At 48.0% G+C, this 27,505-nt stretch overlaps 1 protein-coding gene across 1 annotated transcript in view; it reads right to left on the reverse strand.

Annotated features, from left to right (window-relative positions):
• The window catches only part of PLCB3 (phospholipase C beta 3), a 74,424-nt gene that overhangs the window by 40,799 nt on the left and 6,120 nt on the right, over positions 1–27,505 (reverse strand). Inside the window, exons 2-7 of the mRNA XM_056852784.1 lie at positions 20,816–20,893; positions 10,792–10,860; positions 9,742–9,885; positions 7,204–7,283; positions 6,457–6,510; positions 5,878–5,953 (exon numbers count right to left, since the gene is read on the reverse strand). Coding sequence (XP_056708762.1) covers positions 5,878–5,953; positions 6,457–6,510; positions 7,204–7,283; positions 9,742–9,885; positions 10,792–10,860; positions 20,816–20,893 — 501 coding nt within the window. The remainder of the gene's footprint in view (positions 1–5,877; positions 5,954–6,456; positions 6,511–7,203; positions 7,284–9,741; positions 9,886–10,791; positions 10,861–20,815; positions 20,894–27,505) is intronic.

The following is a 27,505-nucleotide window of genomic DNA, read 5'->3' on the forward strand; positions in this document are numbered from 1 at the left end:
TTCATATATACAATTTACCCTGCTGGTTGGTGCAACAAGGATAGAGAAAAGCTCGGCCATATATTGCTGTAGCCTAGTGGGAAGAACTGGGTTTCTCAGACCAGGGGAAACTGGACTAAGGAAATAAAGCCTTGGCTACTTACAGTGAGGGCTTATTCTCTCCTGAGGCGAAGGGCATCCTGAAGCAGTGGGTTGTTTTCCCCTCCATCTGGGTAGGCAGGACCAAAACTTTGACTTCCTGTCTCCCTTGGCGGGAAAACAGCCTGCAGGAAGCCAGTTACCGTCTTGACTAGCTACGTTATCAGTAACAGGAACAAACTTGCAAGAAAACTTGGTTGTAACCTCAACAGGATAGAACAACAAACAAAGGTGTCTGAAGACAACGTAGATGGGTGCAGTGCAGCAACTGCGTACCCTGATCCTAGGGCATGAAAACATGAACTCCTATTACTAGTGCTGCTTTTGTCGAATGTGTAATGTATGAGTTAAGAGGGTGGGGCAGGATGCCCTTCGCCTCAGGAGAGAATAAGCCCTCACTGTAAGTAGCCAAGGCTTTATTCTCCTCTGAGGCAAGGGCATCCTGAAGCTGTGGGACTTTACAGAGCTCCAAATCGGGTGGGCAATACATTTACTCAACAACATTTTGTAAAACCCTTCAGCCCAATGCCGCTTGGGCCGAAGACCAGGTGTTAATCCTGTAGTGCTTCACAAAGGTTGATACAGAAGACCAGGTAGCGACCCGGCATCTCTCTTCCACAGGAGCTTGTTTATCAAATGCGGCTGTAGTAGCCGTGCTACGGAGAGTGTGTGCCATGATACCCTCCGGAAGTGGAGTGCCACTTGCCTTGTACGCCTCTGAGATGCAAATTTAAGGGTGTAGCTTATGGCCGCGGCCATCATTCTTTGTCCCTTATTAGGGTTGGAAATCCCTATAAACATGAAATCAGACTTTCTAATTTCAGCTGTCCTATCAATGAAGATATGGAGAGCTATCCGTAAATCTAGGGAGTGCCAAGCAGCCTCCTTAGGACCCTTTGGTCTAGGGCAGAATGATGGGAGGTTAATTTCCTGACTTCTGTGAAAACGGGAATTTACTTTTGGTTGGAACGTGGGATCAGGTATGAGCACGACTTTGTCTTTATAGAAGACACATAAACCCTTCCGAATGGAGAGGGCTCTGAGCTCAGAAACTCTCCTGGCCGATGTGACGGCAATGAGGAAGAGTACCTTCATACGGAGGAACTTTAAAGATACTGTTCTGAGGGGCTCGAATGGAGGAGTAGTGTACCAAGTTGAGATTCCAAGGTGGGAATCTGTGAATGACCGGAGGCTGAGATTGAGTGACTCCCTTTAAAAAGGCTGCAATATGCCTGTGTTGCGATGTGGGGCATCCTTCGGAGAAGGGAAGTACTGTTGACAAAGCTGCCACCTGACACCTCAAGGTAGAGGATGACAGTTTGAGGCAGACTCCCCCTTGCAAAAATTCGAGGATTCTTGGTATGCCTGGCTGGAGTGGGTCAACCTTTTTTCTTTTAGCCCACCTTACAAAGGCCCTCGAGGATGTGTTGTATATGCGTCGCGTGGAAGGCCTTCGGGCTTCTATAATGGTGTTGACCACTTCGTTGGAGTACCCGAGATTTAAGAGGGACCTCCTTTCAAGAGCCAGGTGGTCAAACAAAACCATTGAGGGTCCGGGTGTAACAGGGGTCCCTGGTGGAGAGTGGACCGGTTCGTCGGAATCTGCCAGGGTTCCTGGCATGACATTCGCTTTAGAGTCACAAACCATGGCCTGCGAGACCAGAATGGAGCTATGACAATGACATTGGCTCTTTATTGGTGAATTTTTCTCAATACTTTTGGAAGGATGGGAATCGGGGGAAAGGCATAAACAGTCCCTTGGGCCAGGGACTCAGTAGTGCGTCTGTTCCCTCCGCCCTTGGATGAAAATACCTTGAGAGTAATATCTTGGTACCTTGTGGTTTGACTCTGAGGCAAATAAGTCGACGAAAAGGATGCCAAATATATCTGTGATTTGATGAAAGATTTCTTGGTCTAAGGCCCATTCTCCCTCGTCGACGAACTGGCGGCTTAGCCAGTCGGCTTGGATGTTGAGGGTGCCCTTGATGTGGTCCGCACGGATCGATGGATTGTTGGTCTGAGCCCATGTGAATATTGCCAATGCCTCCTTGTGTAGTGAAGAGGACCTGGAGCCGCCCTGTTTGTTGATACAGGCTTTTGTTGATATGTTGTCTGTCCTTATCAGGACATGGTGGTTTCTGATTGTGGTTGCAAACTCCAGAAGAGCTAGCTTTACCACTCTCAGCTCCAGTAAATTGATGTGCAGTCGTGATTCCTGTTGTGACCAGCGACCCTGGGCTAGCTGATCTCCCAGGGTGGCTCCCCAGCCGGAGAGGCTGGCGTCTGTGTATACCTGAAGGGGATCTTCGTGTATGTATTGTGTTGATTTTTGGAGGTTCGATGGAGCGGACCACCAATGGAGGCTCTGCCTGACTTTGTGAGTAAGGACAATCATTTTGACCTTTTTCTGGGTGATGTCTATTTGGTGTGAGCGTAGGAGCCTTTGTAAGGGGCGTGAGTGAAAACGTGCCCACGGGACGATGGCGATGCAAAAAACCATTAGCCCATGAATCTCGCTAGGGACATGAGTCTGGTAGCCTTTTGTTTGATTGTGACTTAGGCTAGTGACACTATTTTGTCTATCCTTTCCTTGGGTAGGGACAATGAATTGGTTTTGGAATTGATCCTGGCCCCGAGGTGGGTCATGGTCTGTGAAGGTGTTAGGGAACTCTAAATTTATGTTATGTATATTTATAAACGTAAATTTATGTTATGTATACCCATGTTCTTGGAGCACCTGGAGGACCCTGTCTGTGTGTGAGCGTGATAGACTTGGGGTTGGAGCGCAGATCAGGATGTCGTCCAGGTACGGGTGTACCTGGACTCCCTCCTGTCTGAGAATCGCTATGATGGTAACTACAGTCTTTGTGAAGACCCTCGGGGCGGAGGTCAACCCGAAGGGGAGGGCTCTGAACTGGTAGTGATTGTGGCTGTATGCAAATCGTAGGAATTGTCGGTGTGAGGGATGAATGGGTATATGGAGGTATGCCTCCGTGAGGTCCACCACCGTCATGACAGTGCCAGGGAGTAGGGAATCCACAATTGACTTTACTCTTTCCATGCGGAAATGCCTGTGAGCCATCCGCTTGTTGATGTATTTTAAGTCAAGGATGACCCTCCAGTCCCCGTTCTTCTTTGGGACGGTGAAGAAAATGGAGTACACTCCCTGGCACTCCTGTTGGGCGGGAACCGGCTCGATAGCCCTGATAAGGGTCAGATGCTGTATGGCTGCTAGGGTTCTGCCATGCTTGCCCTTTCTGAATGAAGCTGGGGAACGCAGGAAACGGTCTAATGGGTGGGATGTGAATTCCAGAAGGTATCCATGTGTCAGAATTTGTGAAACCCATTTGTCCGGTTTGGAAAGAGCCCACCTTGCAGTGAACTCTTGCAATGTGAGTCTCCCTCCCACTTGAATGTGACTGGCGTCACTGTGGATTATGTTTTTGGAACTTGTCCCCTTTATCCGATCTGGATTGGGGACCTTGTGATCTTTGGAACCTCCCCCCCCCACCGCCAAAAAGGACGGGAGTTGGCCCATGCTCCTCTGTTGTGTCCCCAAGACCCTCTCCGAAAATCGGATCTGAATCTGGGTGTAAACCTTGGGGCACGAAAGGAAGGATAAGAGGGAGGCCTGTTATCCCTTTTGATTTGCATAGGGAGAACCTGTTTTTTGTCTTTCGTTTCAATTAGGATGCTATCAAGCTTTTTTCCAAACAAGCGACCTTCCTTAACTGGGTAGGCCATGAGGGTAGTCTTGGCCTTAAAGTCTGCTGGCCATGCCCTAAGCCAGAGAGCTTGCCTGAGTGAAGTGACCGAGGCCATTGACCTTGCCTCCCTTGACAACATGTCACTGGTGGCATCAGCCATTAGGGTGATGGCATTTTGCACCCTTTCTAAGCCTCCAAGTACCCTGAGGCTATCCTCTGGGACCAATTGAATAATCTTTTTTATCCAGAGATATGATGCCCTGGCAAAGATAGAAGTTGTGGCGCTGGCCTGGATTGCTAAGGCTGAGGCCTCATGCGCCTTCCTTGCTAGGTAGTCTGATTTCTTGTCAAGCTGATCCCTAAGGGATCCTACTCTATCCTCTGGGACCAGTCCCGGTGACTGGAGGTCTAACACTGGAGCATCTACCAGAGGCACTTTGAGCATGGCCATAGCATGCGGCGCAAGGGTGTAGAGTTTTTTAATGTGGGGGGGGGAAGCTGTTTATTGGAAGAGGGATTTTCCCACTCTTCTCTAACCGCCCTCATGAAGAACTCAGGAAAAGGAACTGAATTAGGGTTAGACTGGGGTCTAGGAAAACATTCCTTGATCCCTTGCTTCAATTTAGATTTTGGTTCATCAGTAGATTCAGCGTCCTCATTAAGGTCAAGGGCCAGGATCGCCTTTGCCAGGAGGGTTTGGTAGTCTTCCCCGTCAAACAGCCTAGTATGCTGGTCTGTATTCTGGAGGGGCTCGTAACCAGAATCGAATTCTCCCTCCTCTTTTACCTCCTCTTCATATTCCAAAGAGGAGTTTGGGGATTTTGAATTTTCTGTTGGAGATTCCCTTTGTTCCCCCAAATTGGCCTTCATGGCAGCTTTAGTGGGCCATGCATTGGTTTTACTATTGGCCGAGGTGCTAGGGCCGTGGAGGTGCTCCTCTGATACGGAGGAGGTTTGGTTGGGAGGATTGGGGAGGGTTCCATAGGGGCCCGTCCATAAAGATGGGGGGGGGGCAAAAGCATCTGGTAAGCTTGAAAAGCCTGCCACTGACGCTGAAGAGCACAACTAATCAACTCGTCAGCGTTCTCCCAGGAAAGAAAATGGCCGCCTGCCGCCATCTGAGGTGGAGGGGGGGGTAGCCAACTCCCGGCGGGACTAATCCTGCAGCTGCCAAATTACCCGTTCCAGTCGGGAAGAAGGTCGCCGCCGCCGCCTGAGATGAAGTATAGGCGGTTGGAGAAGAGTCGGGTGTGCTACGCCCGGCTTTCGGTCCCAAGCCGCTCTTGTTAGTGCGCCTCTTCTTTTTACCGCCCGGGTATGGCGGCGTGGCTTTCGGCGCGGCTTTCGGCGCCTTCCTGATCTTAGGCTTCACCGCGGGCTGTTTGTCAGGCGGGGAGGCGGCTGGCTGTCTCGAACTCCCTGATGGTCCGCATTCGCGGCCGTTGGTAGAGGCAGAGACTTTGGGGGTGGTTTGCACCAGCCCGCTCTGGTAGTCTCTTTCAGAGAGTAGGTCATCCTCTCTGTTAATAATGGCATCGGCCATTTTGAAAACTGCTGCTTTCTCACAGACGGGGGAACGTGAGGGAAGGCAAGGGAAGGAATGGAATCTGGGAACAAAGTTAGGCAAAAAACAAAGGGAGACTAACGAGAACAAAGGAAGACTCACGAGGTAACAAGAAGGACATTTTAGAAAGGATCCTAACTAGGTCTATTCTCGGTCTTTGGCACGGAGCTGTGCAATGTTGCCTGCTCTACCCGAATAGGCAGGACAGAAACTGGCTTCCTGCAGGCTGTTTTCCCGCCAAGGGAGACAGGGAGTCAAAGTTTTGGTCCTGCCTACCCGGATGGAGGGGAAAACAACCCACAGCTTCAGGATGCCCTTGCCTCAGAGGAGAATGGAAGGAACAGCTCCAGCTCAGACCTCTAAGCAGTCCCCAGGGGTGTGGGAGGGCCCAGGCAAGATGGAGGAGGAGGGTTGGATAGGAAGGGGCAGGAGACGAGAAAGAGAACCCAGGAAGAAAGGAAAACATACCCTGTTAAAATTAAGGCCGCAGGACTCCAAGGCCGTCTCGACCCGCTTCTTGTCAGCAGAGAACATTTTGAGTATGCTGCAAAAAAGGAGGGAAATTGGGGTCTCCGGGTCAAACAGGCAGAGCTGATGGAAGATGTTGGGAGGAATACTAATAAAAAGATAGATGATCCAGGAAGAGACCAAACAAGATGATAAAGGGTTTGGGGGAAAACGGATGACACACTAGGATAAGCTTGAAGAAACTGGCTATATTTGGTCTAAATAAACTGCGATACCGCTGGGGGTGGGGTGGAAGCAGTTCTCAAAACATTTACAAGAGTCCAGGGTAGAGGAAGAACAGCTGTTTTCTCAGAAGCAGAGAGGAAAAAGAAGAGCTGGGTTCAAGTGACAGCAGCACAAATGGAAAATGAAATTATCCTGTCCTGTAAAGCGATGTTCGTATTAGTGTCTTAGTGACACATCCCTCTTCCCAGCAGCAAATCCTAGATTCAGTGCCCTCACTAGGGATACTATGCAGACCGCAGACAAGGGGGGGGGGGAGAAGAGGGAGGAAAGGAGTTTAAGGGCCGATAACCTTACTTCTTAACAGGGATCCTCCCATCTTGATTGACTTGGAGTTTAAGCCGGGTGTAACTGTGAGGACAAAACCAGGATTAGTTACGGGGCAGCCTTTTGTTTTCTCTGCTGGACAAACATGGAGGACTGATAGGGCTGTTTGGCTTGGTGCCTTCTAAACAACCCCTGCTCTTCGAGATTTCTTGCTGTACCCCTCAACCCCCACCCTACAAACCCCTAAAATCTACCAACCCACACAGGAAGCAGCATGGGCCAGACTCTAACCAATCCCCTTCAAGTCACACCCGATTTATGGCAACCCCATAGGGTTTTAAAAGCAAGAGATGTTCGGAGATGATCTGGCATTGCCTGCCTCTGTATGGGCCGACAGAGTTCTGAGAGAACTGTGACTGGACCAAGGTCACCCAGCAGGCTTCGTGTGGAGGAGTGGGGAATCGAACCCGGTTCTCCAGATTAGAGTCTGCCGCTCTTACACTACTACACTACGCTGGCTCTACATCCTGACCTGGATGGCCCAGGCTAGCCTGATCTCGTCAGATCTCGGAAGCTAAGCAGGGTTGGCCCTTGTAAGTATTTGGATGGGAGACCACCAAGGAAGTCCAGGGTTGCTATGTGGAGGACGGAATGGCAAACCACCACTGTAAATCTCTTGCCTGGAAAACCCTATGGGATTGCCTAAGTCAGCTGCGACTTGACAGCACTTTACACACGCACAGAATGGACCTACGCAACAGAACAAAAAGCACTCACGCTTTCTGCAGGAAGGTGTTCCGGGAAGCATTCTGAGCTAAGATGTTTGTGGCCAGACTGAAAAGTCCCTCTGTCCATATCTGAAAGGAGAGACGGAGGAGGAGGAGGAACAGGGTGATGCCACCCCCTTGCCTTTGCCAGTTTCTACTCTATGGACAAGCTTTGCCCTAGAGTACCTCAGAAAGGAAGAACTTAAGAGCCTTGCTGGATCAGAACAGTGGTCCATCTAGCCTAGCATCCTGTCTCACACAGTGGCCAGCCAGTTATTATGGAGGGCCAACAGCAAGGCATGGAGGCCAAGGCCTTCCCCTGATGTTGCCTCTGAACGTGGAGGTTTGCCTTACACTCCCTTACAGTTCCTAAACAGCAAGAGTCTAGTAGCACTTTAAAGACTTACAAAATTTCTGGCAGGGTGTACTCTTCCATGAGTCACAGCTCACTACTTCAGGTATCTGAAGAAGTGAGCTGTGACTCACAAAAGCTCATACCATTATAGAAGAAGAAGAGTTGGTTTTTATATGCCGACTTTCTCTACCACTTAAGGGAGAATCAAACCGGCTTAAAATCACCTTCCCTTCCCCACAACAGACACCCTGTGAGGTAGGTGAGGCTGAGAGTGTGTGAATTGCCCAAGGTCACCCTGCTGGCTTTGTGAGCAGGAGTGGGGAAACTAATCCAGTTCACCAGATTAGCCTCCACTGCTCATGTGGAGGAGTGGGGAATCAAACCCAGTTCTCCAGATCAGACTCCATTGCTCCAAACCACCACTCTTAACCACTACACCACGCTGGCTCACACAAAGCTGCCTTATCTTGAGGTGTGAGCTTTCTTGAGTCACAGCTCACTTCTTCAGGTATCTGCCAGAAATTTCATTAGTCTTTAAGGTGCTACAAGACTCTTGCTCTTTTCTACTCTACAGACAGACTGACACGACAACCCATTGTGATCTGATTCCTAAACAGTGCCGTCAAGCACCCAACGCTGTCCTAGTAGCCGCAGTAGTAGACAGCTAGGCATAGAGAAAAGTTAATACATATAGTGTTTAAGTTTAGAAAAGTCCCTTTGGGTAGGACATGATTATAAAATTAAGTATGCTATCAAAATAGATTTCCCCCCCCCCACTCAGGGGAAGGCTTCTTGCAGTGCAGGGACAGTTCCGCAGGATCCTAGAACAAGTTGGACCTGATCCCATAGAACTGTTCTCTACCCCCCACCTTCAAGAAATTTTCCACCGGGACGCAAGAGGCTCTTTCTGAATCAAGGGAAGGAGCACCACAGTTGCGCACAGAGCATAACATGTGAAACTCACTGTCCTGTGGCTTTAAGAAAGGATTAGGCAAATTTATGGAGAAAGAAGGCTATCGCCTGACAGGTCATGGCTCAGTGGTAAAGCATCCGCTTTACATGTCGAAAATCCTCATTTCAATCCCCGGCATTAGGCCGTAGGTAACTTGAAAGACCCTGAGAGTTGCCGCCGGTCGGAACAGACAATACTGAGACCGACAGACCAAAGGATTACCTCAGGATAAGGCCGCTTCATGTACATAATGGTTAAATGGACCGCTGTTCCGGTTCAGCAGGGCCAACCAGAGGCCAGGAGGGCCATTCGGAATGGGCCTCGAGCTCAAAGGGGACCTCAGAAGTTCACACGCTGATTTTATGCACATGTCATTTTTATTACGACTAAAGGCCTCAAAAGCAGGAGGTGGTCTGGGCCCCTTCAGACCCTCTGAGAGGGCCTGCGACTCAGCATGGGGTAGCCTCACACGTAGGGTTGCCAGGTCCCTCTTCACCACGGGCGGGAGATTTTAGGGAGGGGAGGGACTTCAATGCCATAGAGTCCAATTGCCAAAGCGGCCATTTTTCTCCAGGTGAACTGATTTCTATCGGCTGGAGATCAGTTGTAATAGCGGGAGATCTCCAGCTACTACCTGGAGGTTGGCAAATCTATTCGCACAAGGTACATATAAACTAGCCTGCTTTATTTTTTATCTATTTTTCAAGTTTATAGCCGGCCCTCATTCCCAGCAAGCCAGGCTCAGGGCGGGTAACAACCTTTAAAACACATAAAACCATCAGACATCAACAAAACATCAGCAATATCAAAACATCATAATAAAACCAATAGACAGGTGGCCTTAAAATTATCCAGATGCCTCCATGTAACTGGGTTACAACAGGTCATCCCCCCACAGATGTCAAGAGTGTGTGAGGGGAGAGGATGGGGAGGCCAGTAATGGTGGATTCACTCACGGCTGCCCTTGGTTATAGGCCTGGCGGAATAGATCCATTTTACAGGCCCTGTGGAACTCCTTAAGGTCCCGCAGGGCCCTGATGTCACCAGGAAGACTACTCCACCATCCCGGGGCCAGGGCCGAAAAAGCCCTGGCCCTTGTTGAGGACAGCCGCACCTTCTTCGCACTTGCTTCTCAAGCCCCTGTTATTCCAGCTACCCAATTTGTAACTCATGCTCCGTGGGTAACATCCTCTCTCATAGCATGCCCCTGGCCATCTTGTCAAACAACACTCCTGTCCTACCTTAGCTGTGTCATCCTGGACGACTGCCATGAAGTTGAGGAAGCTGGTGTTGACCAGGTCAGGGCCATACACGACCGTCACTAGCTTATCCTCAGGACGCTGCTCGGAGCCCCCGAAGCCGAGTATCTCTCGGATCTTGGGGTCCTGTGGCACAGTAATGAAGAATCTGAATATGGCCAGTTCAATTCACCCTGTTGTCATGCCGCTAGAGGGAATCTGAGGGAATACAGGGTTTTCCCTTCTGGCAAAAAACAGCCATGTGCTCAGCTTATATGGCTTATACACACAGAACGGCTGGAGGGTGGGCTCTATGGCATTATACCATGCTGAGGTCCCTTCCCTCCCCAAATCCCATCCTCTCCAGGATCCACCCCCCAAAATCTCTACATATTTCCCACCCCAGTGCTGACAACCCTAAGGACATCTCCCAATCTCAGCACAGAGCGCCTAGCTAGAGTGGGGGTCAGAGCAACTGTTTTACTAAGGCATCAGATTCATAAGGCCTATTAATTTTATTTCAAACATCTAATGCCGCCTTTCCACCCAAATAGGGTCTCCCAAGGAGGCAAACGTTTTAATGTTTTTACATGTGAACATTAAAACAGCATTTAAAATATAAAATAGCTTAACGGAAACATACCCGTAAGCTTGATGTGGGGGATGCGAACCACAGTTATTTTCACTGTAGTCAATTAGTGAAGTTACTCAACTTGCAGACAACCATTCAAATCCTCGTTTGCCTCAACAAGGGAAGGTTAATCGCTATTTTCCCTCACAAGAGACCTGGCTGGTATCCCTTCCTGCACTGTGGTAAGGGCAGCACCAGCGAACCAGCCAGGATGTCCATACTTGTACATCATGCAGAACTACACCCAAGGCTAAACATGGTAAATAAGCCACCTTCAAACCATGGTTTTAGACCCTGGTTTGACCAACTATAACCATCACTAGCATTGTGGCCTGCATTCAGACAATCACACTAGACACACTTCGGTTCAATTAAACCACGGTTTCTGAACTGAGCCTTCTCTCTCTCAGCGCTGTGGTTACCTTGGGGAGTTTAGCGTATCGCCCGGTTCGAGTGTCCCGGATAGAGCTGATGTCCAGAATGTCAACTTCCTGGAAGGGGTTGGGTTCGGAAGAGGAAGAAAAATACCCCCTTATATCAGAGCCCATTATTAGCTGGCGCCACACATTTTCAACATCTCCTGCACAAACGAGAACTACGAAACATGTTAATTAGGCTGGGTAGCAAGGTCTCTTCCCAACGCGACAAGCCGTGCATTAATTTTAGCTCACTGGTCGGCTGCCATGTTCGATTGAACAACAGATGCTTATTTTTGCTTAACTGCTTCAAAGGAGAAAAAGAGGCACAAAAAATCATCTGTCTCCATTATATTTTGCTCCAGGCTGGCCATTAACACAAATTTCCCCTTTTGTATCCAGAAACGTTAATGTTCCATCTCTCTCTCTTTCTCTAATGGAACTGGAACACAATCTTTTAGTTTTATCAAGGCTCATTTCCATTAATTACTATGGTCAGTTGGTTGCTTATTGTGAAGCACAGGAATTCTCGTTTTCAAAGGCTGTAGTTATGCTGGGAGAGTATATCGATAGTTATTTATCTATTTAATATGCACATCATGGGCTTGCTTGGTACTTCGTAGAGAAGGTCCCTGACCCAAGGAGCTAACAATCTAAAATTTGAGATGAGAGAAAGGGGGGGGGGCAGAAGCAAGGAGAAACAGGGAAGGAGGTATGGTCCAACCCCAGTTACACGTGATTCAGCAGGGAAGATCGACTAAGGGGTTCACGGAAAAGGCTGGCTTTGAGGAAGCTTTCGAAGGAAGGCAGGGCAAGGACAAAATGCAAGTTCCAGAAGGAAGTTTCAGGCAAAAAAGCAGGAGCAGACCTTCTACCAGCCAAACCTGGTGCACATGGAAGAAGACCGATTTTATTTTTATTTTATTTTTGAATTTGTAGCCCACCCTCTATCCCCGACCAAGGGCTCAGAGCGGTTTGTGTGTGTTAAGTGCCGACAAGTCGCTTCCGACTCATGGCGACCCTATGAATCAATGTCCTCCAAAGCGTCCTATCCTTAACATCCTTGCTCAGGTCTTGCAAATTGAGGGCTTCCGACTCATGGCGACCCTATGAATCAATGTCCTCCAAAGCGTCCTATCCTTAACATCCTTGCTCAGGTCTTGCAAATTGAGGGCTGTGGCTTCCTTTATAGAATCAATCCATCGCTTGTTGGGTCTTCCTCTTTTCCTGCTGCCTTCAACTTTTCCTAGCATGATTGTCTTTTCCAGTGACTCTTGTCTTCTCAAAATGTGTCCAAAGTACAACTTCAGTTTAGTCATTTTAACTTCTAAGGACAGTTCAGGCTTGATTTGATCTATAACCCACTGATTTGTTTGTTTGTTTTGGCAGTCCATGGTATCTGTAACACTTCTCCAACACCACATTTCAAAGGAATCTACTTTCTTCCTATCAGCTTTCTTCATTGTCCAGCTTTCACACCAATACATAGTAATAGGGAATATGATGGCATGAATCAACTTTATCTTGGTTGCCAGTGACACATCCTTACATGTAAGAATCTTTTCTAGCTCCTTCATGGCTGCCCTTCCAGTCTCAATCTCTTTCTGATTTCTTGGCTGCAGTCTCCCTTTTGGTTGATGATGGAGCATCCAAAAGGGTGTCAGAGCGGTTTACATCAGATAAAAACAATATATACAACAAATATACAGGAAAATTAAATCCTAATTAAAAATTGCTAATTTCAAAATTTAAAACAATAGGCACTCAAGTATCCGCACAGAGGACCAGGAACCAGCTTAGGGGGAGCAATCGGGTCCCTGATAGAAGATCAGATGTAAAGAAAGAAGGGGAGGGAGGCCAGCCGTGATGAAAACCGTTGCTGCCCTCAACCAAAGGCCTGGCAGAACATGACAGTGTTGCACGGGTGGGGAGGGGGACAGGAGAGCAGAGAGATAAGGCCATGGACAGCTATGAAGGTAACTTATGGGAAGTTTGTGTTGGTATCCAGGAGCAAACAAAATCACAGCAACTGGGCTAACAATAAATAATATATACAAGTAGATGACAGCTAGAATCTGTATTGTGCTATAAATATCACAATATCACAATACTGTGAAACACCCATACAAATATCCAACGACATATCTTGCAAGACAATGACTAAACAAAAGTCAAATGAAGGTCTAAATGATGTAAAGTCCAAAAATGAGAGTATATCCACTGATCTCCTGGCAGATTTGAGATAAGGATTCTGTGTGGGCAGGATTGCAAATTGTATTAATATCATGTCCATCAACGTCCTTTAACAGAGATTCACACCTGTTTCGCCACCTCTTATTCAGAGAATTAAACAATGGACCATGTATTTGGAGCCTAGTTGGTTCCTATCTCCAGACTGAATTCATATGTTCATGTCCAGGAGCGTATGTTGGTATCCAGGAGCAGGCAGGAAGTCATCATTTCAGGAGAGGCACCACATGATTAGATGGGCAAAAGAGATGAACAATTTTGGCAGTGAAGGGCTGGCAAGGCCAATTCTTGGCATTTTCATCATCCCCCAAAAGGTACCTCTCATCATTTCCCCTCTGTGTCACTACTGCCAGGGGCAAAGAAAATAAGGTCCAACGTAGCTGCTAGGAGAGAGTCACTCCTGTGAGCTGATTTTAAATGGTTGATAGCTCTTACTGGTTTGCCGGGATGTCATTGCAATTTTTAGCAAACATTATTTGGCATTTTACTACTTTAGCTAACACAGTTTTGCAATTACACATTTAGAATATTTTCCTTTTTTATTATGTATATTTATAACTATTAGAGGTTACTGTTGACATGTTTGTAATGGCCTAGAGCTACATGCAAATAAAATTCATTCATTCATTCACTACTGCTGTGTTACTCCAAGCAGGAGTCTTAAGCTTGTATCCAACCAATGCATGCACAAGATCTGGAGGTGATACCCATAACCTCCTATATAGGAGCCAACGAGGAGGAGGAGGAGAAGAGTTGGTTTTTATATTACAACTTTCTCTGCCACTTAAGGCAGGATCAAACCAGCTTACGATCAGCTTCCCTTACCCTCCCCACAACAGACACCCTGTGAGGTAGGTGAGGCTGAGAGAGCTCTAACAGAGCTGTGACTAGCCCATGGTCACCCAGCTGGCTTTATGTGTAGGAGTGGGGAAACCAACTAAATTCACCAGATTAGCGCCTGCCACTCATATGGAGGAGTGGGGAATCAAACCCGGCCCTCCAGATTAGAGTCCACTGCTTCTAACCACCGTTCTTAACCACTGCACCACGATGGCTCCATAAAAGCAACCTGGGATCAGAGCGAAGACTGATTTGGACCAGCATCCCTGCTTCCCAAAGCAGGAAAAGAGATCCTTCCAGGAAATTTAAAAACAGGTCGTAAAGCCAACAGAAATCCCCTGTTTTCTACCCAGTAACCTCTGGTATTCAGAGGTAGACTGCACCTGAACTTCAAGGATCCGTCTAGCCATTGGAGCTAATAGATACTGATAGGTGGCTAGCCTCCATGAACAGCTAAATTTGAGCCCAGTAGCACCTTCAAGACCAACAAGATTTTCAAGGTAAAAGCTTTCAAGAGTCAAAGCTCCCTTGGCCACCAAAAACCTTGTTGGTCTCTTAAGGTGCTAGTAAACATGAATCTAGCTGTTTTAGTGCAGACCATCATGGCTACACTCTGAAACTAGCCTTCATGAATTGGTCCAGTTCCCTTTTAAAGCTGTCCAAGTGAATGCTCAGCACTATGAGCCAAATACATGATTGTATTTGACATAAGAACATGACATAAGAACATAAGAAAGGCCCTGCTGGATCAGACCAAGGTCCATCAGGTCCAGCAGTCTGTTCACACAGTGGCTGACCAGGGGCCTCTAGGAAGCCCACAAACCGGACGACCGCAGCAGCACCATCCTGCCTGTGTTCCAAAGCATCTAATATAATAACAGGCATGCTCCTCTGATCCTGGAGAGAATAGGTGTGCATCGTGACTAGTATCTATTTTTACTAGCAGCCATGAATACCCCTCTCCTCCATGAACATGTCTACTGTCCTCTTAAAGCCTTCCAAGTTGGCAGCCATCACCACATCCTGGGGCAGGGAGTTCCACAATTTACCTATGCGTTGTGTGAAGAAATACTTCCTTTTATCTGTTTTGAATCTCTCACCTTCCAGCTTCAGCAGATGACCCCGCGTTCTAGTATTATGTCCACTCTCTCGCTACCATGCGTAATTTTATAGACCTCTATCAGGTCTCCCCTTAACCGCCTTCTTTCCAAGCTAAACAGCCCTGAGCGTTTTAACCGCTCCTCATAGAGCAGTTGCTCTAGTCCCCTACTGCTTACCCCTCAACTCCAGCTACTCAAGGTCATCTGCTTCGGCACACACACACACCCTGCTTACTCAAGTCTTCAGGAAATACTGGCTTAGTTGCAAACATCTGCTCTCTGCCTGGGGCACGAAGCAGCTTGAATCGCATAATTCATGTGAAATGTTTTGGTGGTAGGGGAAGCTCTCGGGGGTGCCTGCCTTCTGGAGAGGGGGTCGCATGAGCAGAGACCCTTCTCTCATGCTCTGGTGCCCGTTACCTGCCCGTCCACCCTGTCCTCGCTGTCTCTGTCCCAGCTGTTCAAGCATTCGTCGGAATGAAGGGGGAAGAGAGGCAGCGGAAGCTGTATATAGCCACTTAAGCTAACTGTTCTATCTTGGGCCTTGGCCAGATATAAAAGAGTTTTCGACCACAGGGAAATTGTGCGGTAGCAAGGAGGCAAGGAATGGAAGGCCACCAAGGCTTCCCTCCGGTCGAAAGGAAATGGTTATGGAGAGTGGGGAGGACGTTCAGAACAAGGGAGGAAGAACAAAAGCCACAGAGAAGGGAGGGGAGGGAAGTTGTTTTGGAGTTCAGGTGTCCAAAGCTAACAGCACTCCCCTAAAAGGCATGGTACATTTTTCTAGTAATGAATAGACAGGAAATGAATCTAGATTCATCTTTTAAAAACAAACCGAGAAGGATTTCTCCCCTGTTCTCAGAGCTACAGGAAGATGGAGCGGACGAAAACACTCTCTCCTCTCCGAGCCCCATTTTTGTTCCACTACTAAGGATTTCCCCTGCCCATGCCGCCCCTAAAAAGCAAGAATATGGATAAAGCAGGGGAGATCAACAGCCCCACTGCTACCATGCTCGGAGGAATCTCGTTTCCACCTGCCTCTTTTGACCCGCTTCTCTCTGCCAAACAGAGAACAATGTCACCAACTTAACAACATAACATTCCTTAAATGTTTAAAACCCACATTTCACATTGCACAATCCACCCAGCACCATCATTCAGCTAACAACAGGGCGGGGGGGGGGACTTCCTGTGCAGACCAGATAATTTCCAAGAGGGGGGTCCCCCTCAGCTTAACTATATGTTTCTGTGAACTCGGGACAATCCGTAGGTTTGCCTATAAATATAAAAAGACAAATAATGTACACAGGTGAACAAACCCAGAATTAATTGGCGCTGTCTGCGGATTGCAAATCTTTAAAAAGATGCAAAAATGTTTTTAAAAGGTGGGGGACCAGTGGAAGGGAGGAAAACATACAAGTGGGGGAATTGTGGAGGGGAGAAATTAGACAGAGCAGGAGCAGAGGAATGGGACTTGCAAGTCCCTGTCTAGTTATATCTTCTACCAACACATTAATCCATAGTGGAATCAACATAACTGTCTCCATCTTCTTTAACTGGGGAAGGTCCTTTTAAAAAATTCAGCTGTATATAACCTTTAAAACAGTGGTTCAGAAAGGACATTCTACAGAGTTAGGGCAGCTACTAAAAAGAAGAGTTGGTTTTTATATGCCGACTTTCTCTACCACTTAAGGGAGAATCAAACCAGCTTACAATCACCTTCCCCCCCCCCCACAACAGACACCCTGTGAGGTAGATGTTGCTGAGAGAGCTCTAAGAGAGCTGCAACTAGCTCAAGGTCACCCAGTTGGATTCATGTGGAGGAGTGGGGAAACCAATCCAGTTCACTAGATTAGCCTCCCCCGCTCATGTGGAGGAGTGGGGAATCAAACCCGGTTCTCCAGATCAGAGTCCACCGCTCCAAACCACTACACCATGCTGGCTCTCTCAAGGCCCAGGAATGGGCCATAGCTGCCAGAGTAGGCCTGCAAAAGTGGGGGGGAATCCTTCAGACTAAGAGTCAGTGTGGTGTAGTGGTTAACAGCAGCGGACTCTAATCTGGAGAACTGGGTTCGATTCCTCACCCCTCCACATGAAGCCTGCTGGGTGACCCTGGGCAAGTCACAGTTCTCTCAGAACTCTCTCAGCCCACACGGAGGCAGGCAATGGCAAACCCCCTCCAAATGACTCTTGCCTTGAAAACCTTACGGGGCCGCTGTAAGTCAGCTGTGACTTGACAGCGCACACACCACACACAAGATCAGGAAAGAGCAATCGCCACACAGGGAGAGTCAGTCATTAACCAGGGGAAAGTCTGGAGGAACGTGCACGAAGGGACATCGGTAGGGCAGACCTCTTGGGCAACTCAGATGTAGTTTCTCAAGACCAGAGTGTAATCTTGCTTTAACATATTTCAAGGGTCTTGGGGAAATTCCACTTCTCCTAGTTGATAGCTGGAGACAGAGGGGGGAAGCAGCACTTGGGCAAAGGTATCCTATGGAACACTTCGTTTATAGCGGTTTTAGATGAGTAGCCGTGTTAGGCCGTTTAGACACCGTCTGTTTCCACTCGAACTTCTCTAAAAAAGTAAAGGTCGTCCCCTGTGCAGACACCGGGTCATTACTGACCCATGAGGTGATGTCACATCCCGTTTACTAGGCTATGTTTACAGGGTGGTTTGCCATCGCCTTCCCCAGTCGTCTACGCTTTACCCCAGCAAGCCGGATACTCATTTTACTGACCTCGGAAGGATGGAAGGCTGAATCGACCTTGAGCCGGCTACCTGAAACTAACTGCATGGTATTTGCAGTCAAATTCTCAAAACACTACGCGCAGGAGTACTTTGTGATCAATTATGCATCCCTAGTGAAAATGCGGAGCTTCTGAGTCTCTCTCCCCTGAAAAAGCTGCTTTGTAATTGGCCGAAGTGTACTTTTGGGGAAAATGTCACGGGCCTCCCCAACCCCACAGCTCGCAGTGGGATTCTGTCATTTGATTCCCACCCAGTCGCCATTTTACAGCCAAAGCAGAGAAGGGTCTGGACAACCCCCGCCCAAACCAATTTGTTTAGGAAGTCTTGCCCTCAGGAACAAAAAACAAAAAAACCACTGGCTGAGAAACTGAACTGTGAAACTGACATGTATAAGGGGAGGGGGGAATCAGACTGGCTCTGTTCCTTCAGGAGACTGAAACACTCCCCTGCTGTGAAATTGACCAGAGAGAGTGTGTATGAGGGGAGGGGGGAAATCAGAAAATGGGCATGGGGAGACAAACCCGAAGTAAAACTATGCACAGGACTAGCAATCAAACTGGGCTTGACGCAGGCATAACCTCACGGCAAAACAGCATTCGGAAACCGCGGGAAAATCGCAGGGGGGGGGGAAGCGAAGTGACTTTTAAAGGTCGGAAAAATCAGGCATAATCCTGACGAAGTCCCGCTGTGATCATGAGGCAAGCAACTCATGCATACAAGGCTTCAGTCTGCGGTAGCAGAACAAGATTCGAGTCCACTAACACCTTTAAGACCAACGACATCTTTCCAGGGTATAAGCTTCTATCCAAGGGAGGAGGTGGGAGGGATGTTATTTAAAAGGACCAGTCCGAGCCAGGATGCAGCGGCACAACGCAAAATGTAACCCACTTGATTAATAAGAATCCTACATCCCTATTCAGCCCTGGGGGGTTCATTATCCAGAATGTGTTAATGAATTCTAGCTCAGCAATTCTGGTAAGTTGATTGCTTTAAAGATCTCCAGTTCCACTTATATTTCTCATCATGAATCCCCCTTGGGGAGTTAAGCATCTGAAGAAGAAGAGTTGGTTTTTATATGCCGACTTTCTCTACCACTTAAGGAAGAATCAAACTGGCTTACAATCACCTTTCCTTCCCCTCCCCACAACAGACACCCTGAGAGGTAGATGAGGCTGAGAGAGTTCAGAGAGCTGTGACTAGCCCAAGGTCACCCAGCTGGCTTCATGTGGAGGAGTGGGGAAACAAATCCGGTTCACCAGATTAGCCTCCGCCGCTCATGTGGAGAAGTGGGGAATCAAACCTGGTTCTCCAGATCACAGTCCACCCCTCCAAACCACCGCTCTTAACCACTACACCATGCTGGCTCTCCTGCTCTGGACCTAGAACAGGGGTGTCGAACTCAAGTGTTACGGGGGCTGGACATAACTTAAATGTCACTTGGTTGGGCTGGGCCATGCCTTGCCAGCCCAAATTGAGAGTGGGGGGGTGGGGTGGCTGCCTCGGCTGGCTTGCAGGCCGGATAAGAGCTCTCAAGGGGCCGGATCCAATTCGCGGGCCTTTTAAGCAGAGGCTAGATGGCCATCTGTCAACAATGCTGATTCTATGGCCTTAAGCAGATGATGAGAGGGAGGGCATCTTGGCCATCTTCTGGGCATGGAGTAGGGGTCACTGGGGGTTGGGGGGGAGATAGTTGTGGATTTCCTGCATTGTGCAGGGAGTTGGACTGGATGACCCTGGTGGTCCCTTTCAACTCTATGATTCTATGTTTGGCACCCCTGACCCTAGAAGGTCCAAGGTTCAATCTCTGACTTCCCCATAACAGGTATTAGGAAAAATCTTCCTCTGCCAGACAGCTGTGGAAAAGTCATAGTCGCTTCTCCCTCTGACACTGCCCAACCACCCATCAGCTTGATCTTCAGGAGATGGGCCCAGAGATGGCACCACTATATCTTTTGCAGACAGAAGGTCCTGGGTTCCTAGAATCTCCAGTTAAATCTCCACTCACAGGCATTGGAAAAAGTCTGTTTCTCCGCCTGAGACCCCAGAGGGCAACTGCCAGTCAGAGGAAGCAATACTGAGCTAGAGGGACCAACTTGTCTGACTCAGCACAGAGCCACTGAATTTCATAAGGTACAAGGGTCAGGTTTCAGGTTGGAGGGGGTGGTAGCGATGGCAGAGGCAGATTGCAGGGGGTTTGTGGCAAAGCCAGAAAAGTAAAGAAAGCAAATTGGGTGGGGAGGAAACAAGGAGGCTGCCGGTCAAATCAGTCTTTATGTTCCTTCCCTTCCTTTTTTCTCTCTCTCTCCTTTTGGCTCCAACCTCAAAATACTCGCCAAACCAGCTCAACTACTGAAGGCACGACAAGAGAGAGGAATGAACGGAGCCTGCCACATCTCACTCCTTCCCCTGGGGCAGAGGGGGAGACAGGGTGGCTGGCAGCTGAACTCTTAACCGGATTGCCTGCCTGGCCCTTGCAGCAAGAGGTATTGTAAAATACCATCCTTCACTGCTGGCTGCCCTGCTGAGGGGAGCCAGAGACCCTGGAATATCTTGGCGACCCTCCTCACACACTTAAAAGAAGAGAGAGAGAGAAGCACGAGGGAGGGAAGGACCTTAACAACCCTCCATGGGGGGGGGAGGCCTCTCTAGGAACCCCTCACTGCTCATTTTAACCCTTTGGAAAACCTAGAAAGGAATCTCTTGCTACGATTTCCAGGAAATTGTTAAAATGAGCAATTCCTAGACAAGATTCTTGCTGTTCATGAAGCCTTGAGATTATATTACCCTGTTAGAGCATGAAAGAAAAAACAAAGCAGGTGGATTCCTCCCCCCCACCCCCGCAACAAAGTCCGAGGGTACTCTGTTCCCTGCAGGCCAGGAAAAGCATAAATGCTAGTTCAGACTCCTTCCTACCCTTGCTGCCAGGATACGAAGGCGCTCATAAATGCCAAGGGTTTCCGGGCTTGGTCATACTGCGACAGTGATAAGAAGCCTCGCTTGTAATTAAAAAAGCAAAATATATAACAATTCAGCAGGGGGTGAAGGAAGAGAAGAGAAACAGAGTTTGCTTAAGACGGTGAGCACGTACCATGCTGGGGCCAGTCCAGTAGAGGAAAAACCCTTGTGGGTCCACCCGCAGGGTCACAAGAGCCCGATTGGTAGGTTCCTGGGAAACGGAAAGCAGACAGTTAATACCCTTTTGCCAAATTACAAGGAATTATTGATTTGTTGTTTATATTGCACCTTCAATGCACCAGATGATTGATAAGGTAACAGATATAAAAATAAGCCTCTGCCCCCAAGAAACGTACCATTGCCACTAGCTTAAATGATTAAAAAAATGTTTGCACAGATTTATTTAAACTAAGCATGATGGGTAGCTGTGTTAGTATGTCACTAGCTGTAGAAAAGAGTAGGAGTCCCTTAGCACCTTAAAGACTTCAAAATTTCTGGCAGGGTATGAGCTTTTGCAAGCCACAGCTCACTTCTTCAGACTCATGGAGTTCAGATTTATGGAAGCTACTGATGACTTCCAGACATGCTAGGTTAATGGAACCTCCATATACAGGGGCAGTTTAGTTCTAACATAAAGTTTGGGGGCAAACAACAGGGGGAAAGACACCACTTGCAGACAAGCTTGCTGGGAGCATCTGGCAAAACACAGAACAACAGAGCAGCTAGATCCAGCAATGCAAGGCTTATTTTATTGGTCTAGACTACAACAGCATCTTGAGAGGAGGACAACCAGGAATATGAAACCCCTAGAGCAACACAGCGACCTGTGAATGACCCAAGGTAGCAGAAGTCCAGAATTCCTCCCTCCGGTTCTTTTTGCTTCATTCTACCCATGTGCTCCGCACAACCCACACGCCTCTTCCAGAATGCCGTCATCCACTCATTTCTTAGTTTTCTCACGATTTATGACCTGTTTTCCCCAAACCATGTGAGGTTGCTCACCGCCATCCCTACTTTAGAGATGAAGCAAACACCAGATGAGCCAGCACCCGAACTCAAGTTTCCCCAGGTCAAACACTTAACAATTCTTGGCTAAGGCTTCTGTTACAGCAGTCTAACAGACAGAAGTTCAATGGGTGTAGCTTTTCAAGGCATAGTAGTGCAGGCGCTGAACATCAAGACCACCACTGTTGTGTGTGTGTGTGTGTTAAGTGCCGTCAAGTCGCTTCCGACTCATGGCGACCCTATGAATGAAAGTCCTCCAAAATGTCCTATCTTTGACAGCCTTGCTCAGATCTTGCAAATTGAAGGCTGTGGCTTCCTTTATTGAGTCAATCCATCTCTTGTTGGGTCTTCCTCTTTTCCTGCTGCCCTCAACTTTTCCTATCATGACGGTCTTTTCCAATGACTCTTGTCGTCTCATGACGTGACCAAAATACGACAGCCTCAGTTTAGTCATTTTAGCTTCTAGGGTCAGTTCAGGCTTGATTTGATCTATAACCCACTGATTTGTTTTTTTGGCAGTCCACGGAATCCGTAACACTCTTCTCCAACACCACATTTCAAAGGAATCTATTTTCTTCCTATCAGCTTTCTTCACTGTCCAGCTTTCACACCCATACATAGTAATAGGGAATATGATGGCATGAATTAATCTAGTCTTGGTGGCCAGAGTCACATCCTTACACTTCAAAATCTTTTCTAGCTCCTTCATGGCTGCCCTTCCCAGTCTCAATCTCCTTCTGATTTCCCACCACTGTTACCATCCTAACAATACTTCCTGCCAAAGAGATGCCTTGACCCTACCCCACTGGTCCCAAGACCTCTCTCTGCTCACGCGAGCATTTTTGGAAAAGTTGCACAAACAGCCCTGTTCCGATGCTACTTCCACGGGCACCTTAACAACAAACTTTTGAATAACGTTTAAATAAATACACACCACTTTAGCTATTATGGCTCCTCGGCCCCCACTCAGGCTCTGGGAATTATAGTCTGGAAAGTCAAGAATTCTATGTTAGATATACATCTATCTCTCCCCACAAAATTACCATTCCCAGGGGAGAGGAAATTAGCAATCAAAATTGCTTTTAATGGTAATGTACACGCGCCCATCTGGGAAAGGCTTCCACACCACCTTCCTCCACCCTCTCTCTGAGTTCTCCAAGGACCACCACTTCCCACTCACCAGCTCCAGTTCTCCTGATACCTCAGTGGGAGAGCATCTGCTTGGCATGCAGAAGGTCCCAGGTTCAATCCCCGGCATCTCCAGTTAAAAGGGACTTGGCAGGTAGGGGAGATGAAAGACTTCCGCCTGAGACCCTGGAGAGCCGCTGCTGGTCTGAGCAGACAATACTGACTTTGATGGACCAAGGGTCCGATTCAGTAGAAGGCAGCTTCATGTGTCCATGTATTCACCTGGGAGGTTGGTGTTGTCATCTATGCCTTTCAAGAGGAAATTGCAATAGCCCGGCCTTTGGCGGGTAGGAGGGAAAGGATGAGACGTATCCACTGCACATTTGCAAATACCAATTTGTTCTTATGTTCTTAATTCTGTTTCATTTCACACACACGGTTGAGTCAGGCAGCAACTTAGATATCAAGATTGGCAGCTTCGACTCTCGAAAGCTTATACACCAAAAATCTTGTTGACCTCTAAGGTGCTGTTGGAGTCGAATCTTGCTCTTCTACTGAAGACCAACACAACTACGCCATAGCACAGGCGGAATTGGAGACAAGACAGTTTGAAAGCAGGGAACCGAAGCAAAAAGCCTCCTGCATGTTCTCCATGATTGCAAGCGTGAATGTGCATACATCTGTTTGCAAGAAACAGCCAAGGTGCGTTCACTTCACCAATTAACACGGGGACTAGTAACTGGATAAATAATAACAATACTTAAGTGCTGTCAAGTCACAACCAACTTATGGCAACTCCATGAAGTTCCGCCTCATGGGGTTTCCAAGGTAAAAGATGAGCAGAGGTGGTTTACCATTGCTTTCCCCTGATGAGGAGAAGAAGAGTTGGTATTTATATGCTGACTATCTCTACCACTTAAGGAAGAATCAAACCGCCTTACAATCACCTTCCCTTCCCCTCCCCACAACAGACACCCCGTGAGGTAAGTGGGGCTGAGAGAGCTCTAAGAAGAGCTGTGACTAGCTCAAGGTCACCCACCTGGCTTCATGTGGAGTAGTGGGTAAACAAATCCAGTTCATCAGATTATTGTCCCCCGCTCATGTGGAGGAAAGGGGAATCAAACCTGGTTCTCCAGATCAGACTCCACCACTTCAAACCACTGCTCTTACTCTGATCTGGAGAACCGGGTTTGATTCCCCTTTCTTCCACATGAGAGGCGGAGGCTAATCTGGTGAACTGGATTTGTTTCCCCGCTCCTCCACACAAAGCCAGCTGGGTGGCCTTGGGCAAGTTACAGCTCTGTTAGAGCCATCTCAACCCCACCTACCTCACAGGGTGCCTGTTGTGGAGAGGGGAAGGGAAGGTGATTGTAAGCCGGTTTGAGTCTACCTTAAGTGGTAGAGAAAGTCGGCATATAAAAACCAACTCTTCTTCTTCTACACCATGCTGGCTCTCAATACCAGCAACCCTGGTCTCCCCTAGTGGTCTTGTGATGGACAGGAAGCTGTCCTGCCCCGAAGGGGAAACCAGACACTCAGATGAGCCCATAGGAGTGACCTTGGAGAAGGGGGATGAGATGTTGGAAGGGACAAAGGAGAAGAGGGAGTGCAGTTCTGCCTCTGGGAGACAGCAGTGACAGCTCAGGAGAAAGAGCAGACAGAGTGAAGGGTAGCTCTGCCTGGCAGCGTGGTAGAGCCATTTAACCCAGTCTCTGGGAGAGAAGAGAGTGCTGGATTGTTAGGCCTGTCTCTGGGGACGAGCAGACCTTGAACTATTGAGAGCCAGGGTGGTGTAGCGGTTAAGAGCAGTGGTTTGGAGTGGTGGATTCTGATCTGGGAACCGGGTTTGATTCCTCACTCTTTCACATGCGCGGCAGAGGCTAATCTGGTGAACCGGATTTGTTTCCCCGCTCCTACACATTAAGCCAGCTGGGTGACCTTGGGCTAGTCACACTCTCTCAGCCCCACCTACCTCACAGGGTGTCTGTTGTGGGGAGAGGAAGGGAAGGTGATGTAAGCCGGTTTGATTCTTCCTTAAGTGGTAGAGAAAGTCGGCATATAAAAACCAACTCTTCTTCTTCAATGAGTCTGACTCTGGAGAAAGGGCAGGATGGTGTGGGTGAAATCCTGTGTGTCAAAGAGGATCCAACCTAGCGGCTAGTCAATAAAAGTCTGTGCCTGAAAGCACTGTAGAAAAGTTTAACTACTCTCCGAAGTCATAACCGTTTAAATTGTTGTGCTATAACTAGGTTTCTACTTTGTCTACCTGGTGACCTGGGCTGCTGGTTTGTTCCTATAAAACCGACCTGTACATAAATAATTTTTCTCCATTGTTTATATATTAATCCAGCCTCCGTGATCTCAGTAATGTGCACCACAAAACATACCTCACAGAAGCAAACCCAAAGCTTATACACTCGCTTACCTGTAGAACACCTGGAAACTGAGGGGAAGGGTTATAGTTCAAAACGAGCCTCAATTCCAAAAATCTTAGGGGGCTGTGTGCGTCCCCTCAGCAAGAAAAAGAAAGACGGCCTGTCACATTCTCCCATCCAAGTACTGACTGTAGCCAACCCTGCTTAGTTTCCAAGCCCGGACAAGCTTGGGCTAGTCTGGTCTATGTAGGCTGCTACCTGGATAAATATGTAAAAAATATGGGGTTTAAAAACCACACATTAAGCTGTAGATGTGTTGAGCATAATATGAGAATTACTCAGCACATGTATAAAGAAAAAAATCAAGTGTACACTGTACACAGATTTTACATCCTCTCGCTGTAACTTCTGGACAGGGCTGGTGCAGTAGATAAAGATCTTGACTATGTGACCTGTTGTGGGACCTCCAGAGGAACCAGTCGGCCACTGTGTTAGACAGGATGCTCGACTGGAAGGACCACTGGTCTGATCCAGCAGCATTCTTCTTATGTTCTCATTACTTTAACCAGGTAGCGTACTGGCCGGGCAGGCAGACAGGGCTGTGGCTGCAGCACGGTGCAGGGAGAGCTGAGGAAGCGTGTGGCAGGTCGCTGAGGGGGAGGAAACTGAAGCTGCTGCTGCTTTTGCAGCAGGCTGGCTGCACCGGGTGGAAGAGATAGAAGGGAAAGCACAAGTCAAGTCCAGTCTAGAAGTCCAGCCGGGGGAGTACTTATCAGGAGCTAGGCAATAGCGTTGTTGAGTAGGCAGTCCGTGTTCAAGGTCACTAGCAAGGCAGTCCGTAGTTCTAAGTCCAGGCCGAAGTCAAAAGCAGGCAGGGCAATCCGAAGTGGAGTGTCTGATGCCAGAGATCAGTAAGTTGCTTCCACAAACCACGTCTGTTTTCCTGTTCCATAAATCAGGCCGGTTTCCAGAACGAGGCGGGTGTGGCAATTAATCACTGTCCTCCTCTTCTGCAGCTGTTAATGCTGACCTGCTTCCTCTTGTTCTCCCGGAGAACATTCTTCCGAGGGGACCTGCAACCCTCGGCTCTTTCTCATCATCTGCTGCTTCAAGAGGTTCGGCCACTGCAGTCTCCGGAGAGACTGCTAATTGTTCTGATTCTTCCTCGGATGTGACGGAGCCTGGGGCCATGACAGATAGCATATACGAATTGATGCCCGTCTAGCCTTGTTTGTGGGCTTCCTAGAGGCACCTGGTTGGCCTCTGTGTGAACAGACTGCTGGTCTTGATGGACCTTGGCCTGATCCAGCAGGGCCTTTCTTATGTTCTTAGCCCAGCATTGTTATTTCCTACAGTAACTAAATGGATGATCATGGAAGGCCCAAAGGCAGCACAGGAAAGCACTAGCTCTCTTCCATTGTTTGCACCCGGGGGGATTAGTATTCAGAGGTACACTGGCCCTGAACCTGGAGGTTCTAATTAGCTCTCACATTTAACATCTATGGATCCTTCTAGCCTCCATGAATTTGACTAAGCAGTTGTATCTTTGATCTGAATATCCTGTCATTCCATGGAGTGACACCCCCACATTCAAGGAAGAGGAAAAAAATATGTATCCACTTTCTCCACGTTGACAAGCAAATTCTGTAAACTTCTCGCAGGTCCAACCCAATCGCCTTTTTTAAAAAGTTATTTCATTTCTACCCCACCTTTCTCCCCCAATAGGAACCCAAGGCAGCTTACATCAATATTCTCCATTCTACCTTCACAACAACCCTGCGACGTAGGTTAGGTACAGAATGTGACTGGCCCATGGTCACCCAGCAAGCTTCTACAGCAGAGAGGAAATTCGCAGGTCCTAGTTCAACACTAACCACGCCACCACACTAGCTCTCTAACCAAAACGGAGAAGCCCCAAATATTTTAGTCTAAGGCAGGTACTTCAACCCATGATCATTTGCGTTATCCTTTTAGGCACCTTTTCCAATTCCACAAAAGCCTGTTTGAGATGGATCAGTCAGATCCACAAGCAGCGAAGCTGCACTGCAGGTATATACAGAGACAATACCAATACCCGCAGTTTCATTTTGAAATCCTTTCCTCATAACCCCTGGAATGGAATTTGCCTTTTTCTCCGCTGCCTGTACTGAGGGGACGTTTGTCACGCTATCCATTAAGACCCTCAAATCTCTTTCCTGATAAGTCGCCGAACCTCATTTATCATTTTGTTGCCTGTACATCAAGTGTGAAGAGATTCCTTCTGAACTCTTCAGCAACTACTTGGACTTTTCAGCATCCAGAATAATTCGGTGTGG

Source organism: Euleptes europaea, chromosome 7 (assembly GCF_029931775.1).
Source record: "Euleptes europaea isolate rEulEur1 chromosome 7, rEulEur1.hap1, whole genome shotgun sequence".
Lineage (NCBI taxonomy): Eukaryota > Metazoa > Chordata > Lepidosauria > Squamata > Sphaerodactylidae > Euleptes > Euleptes europaea.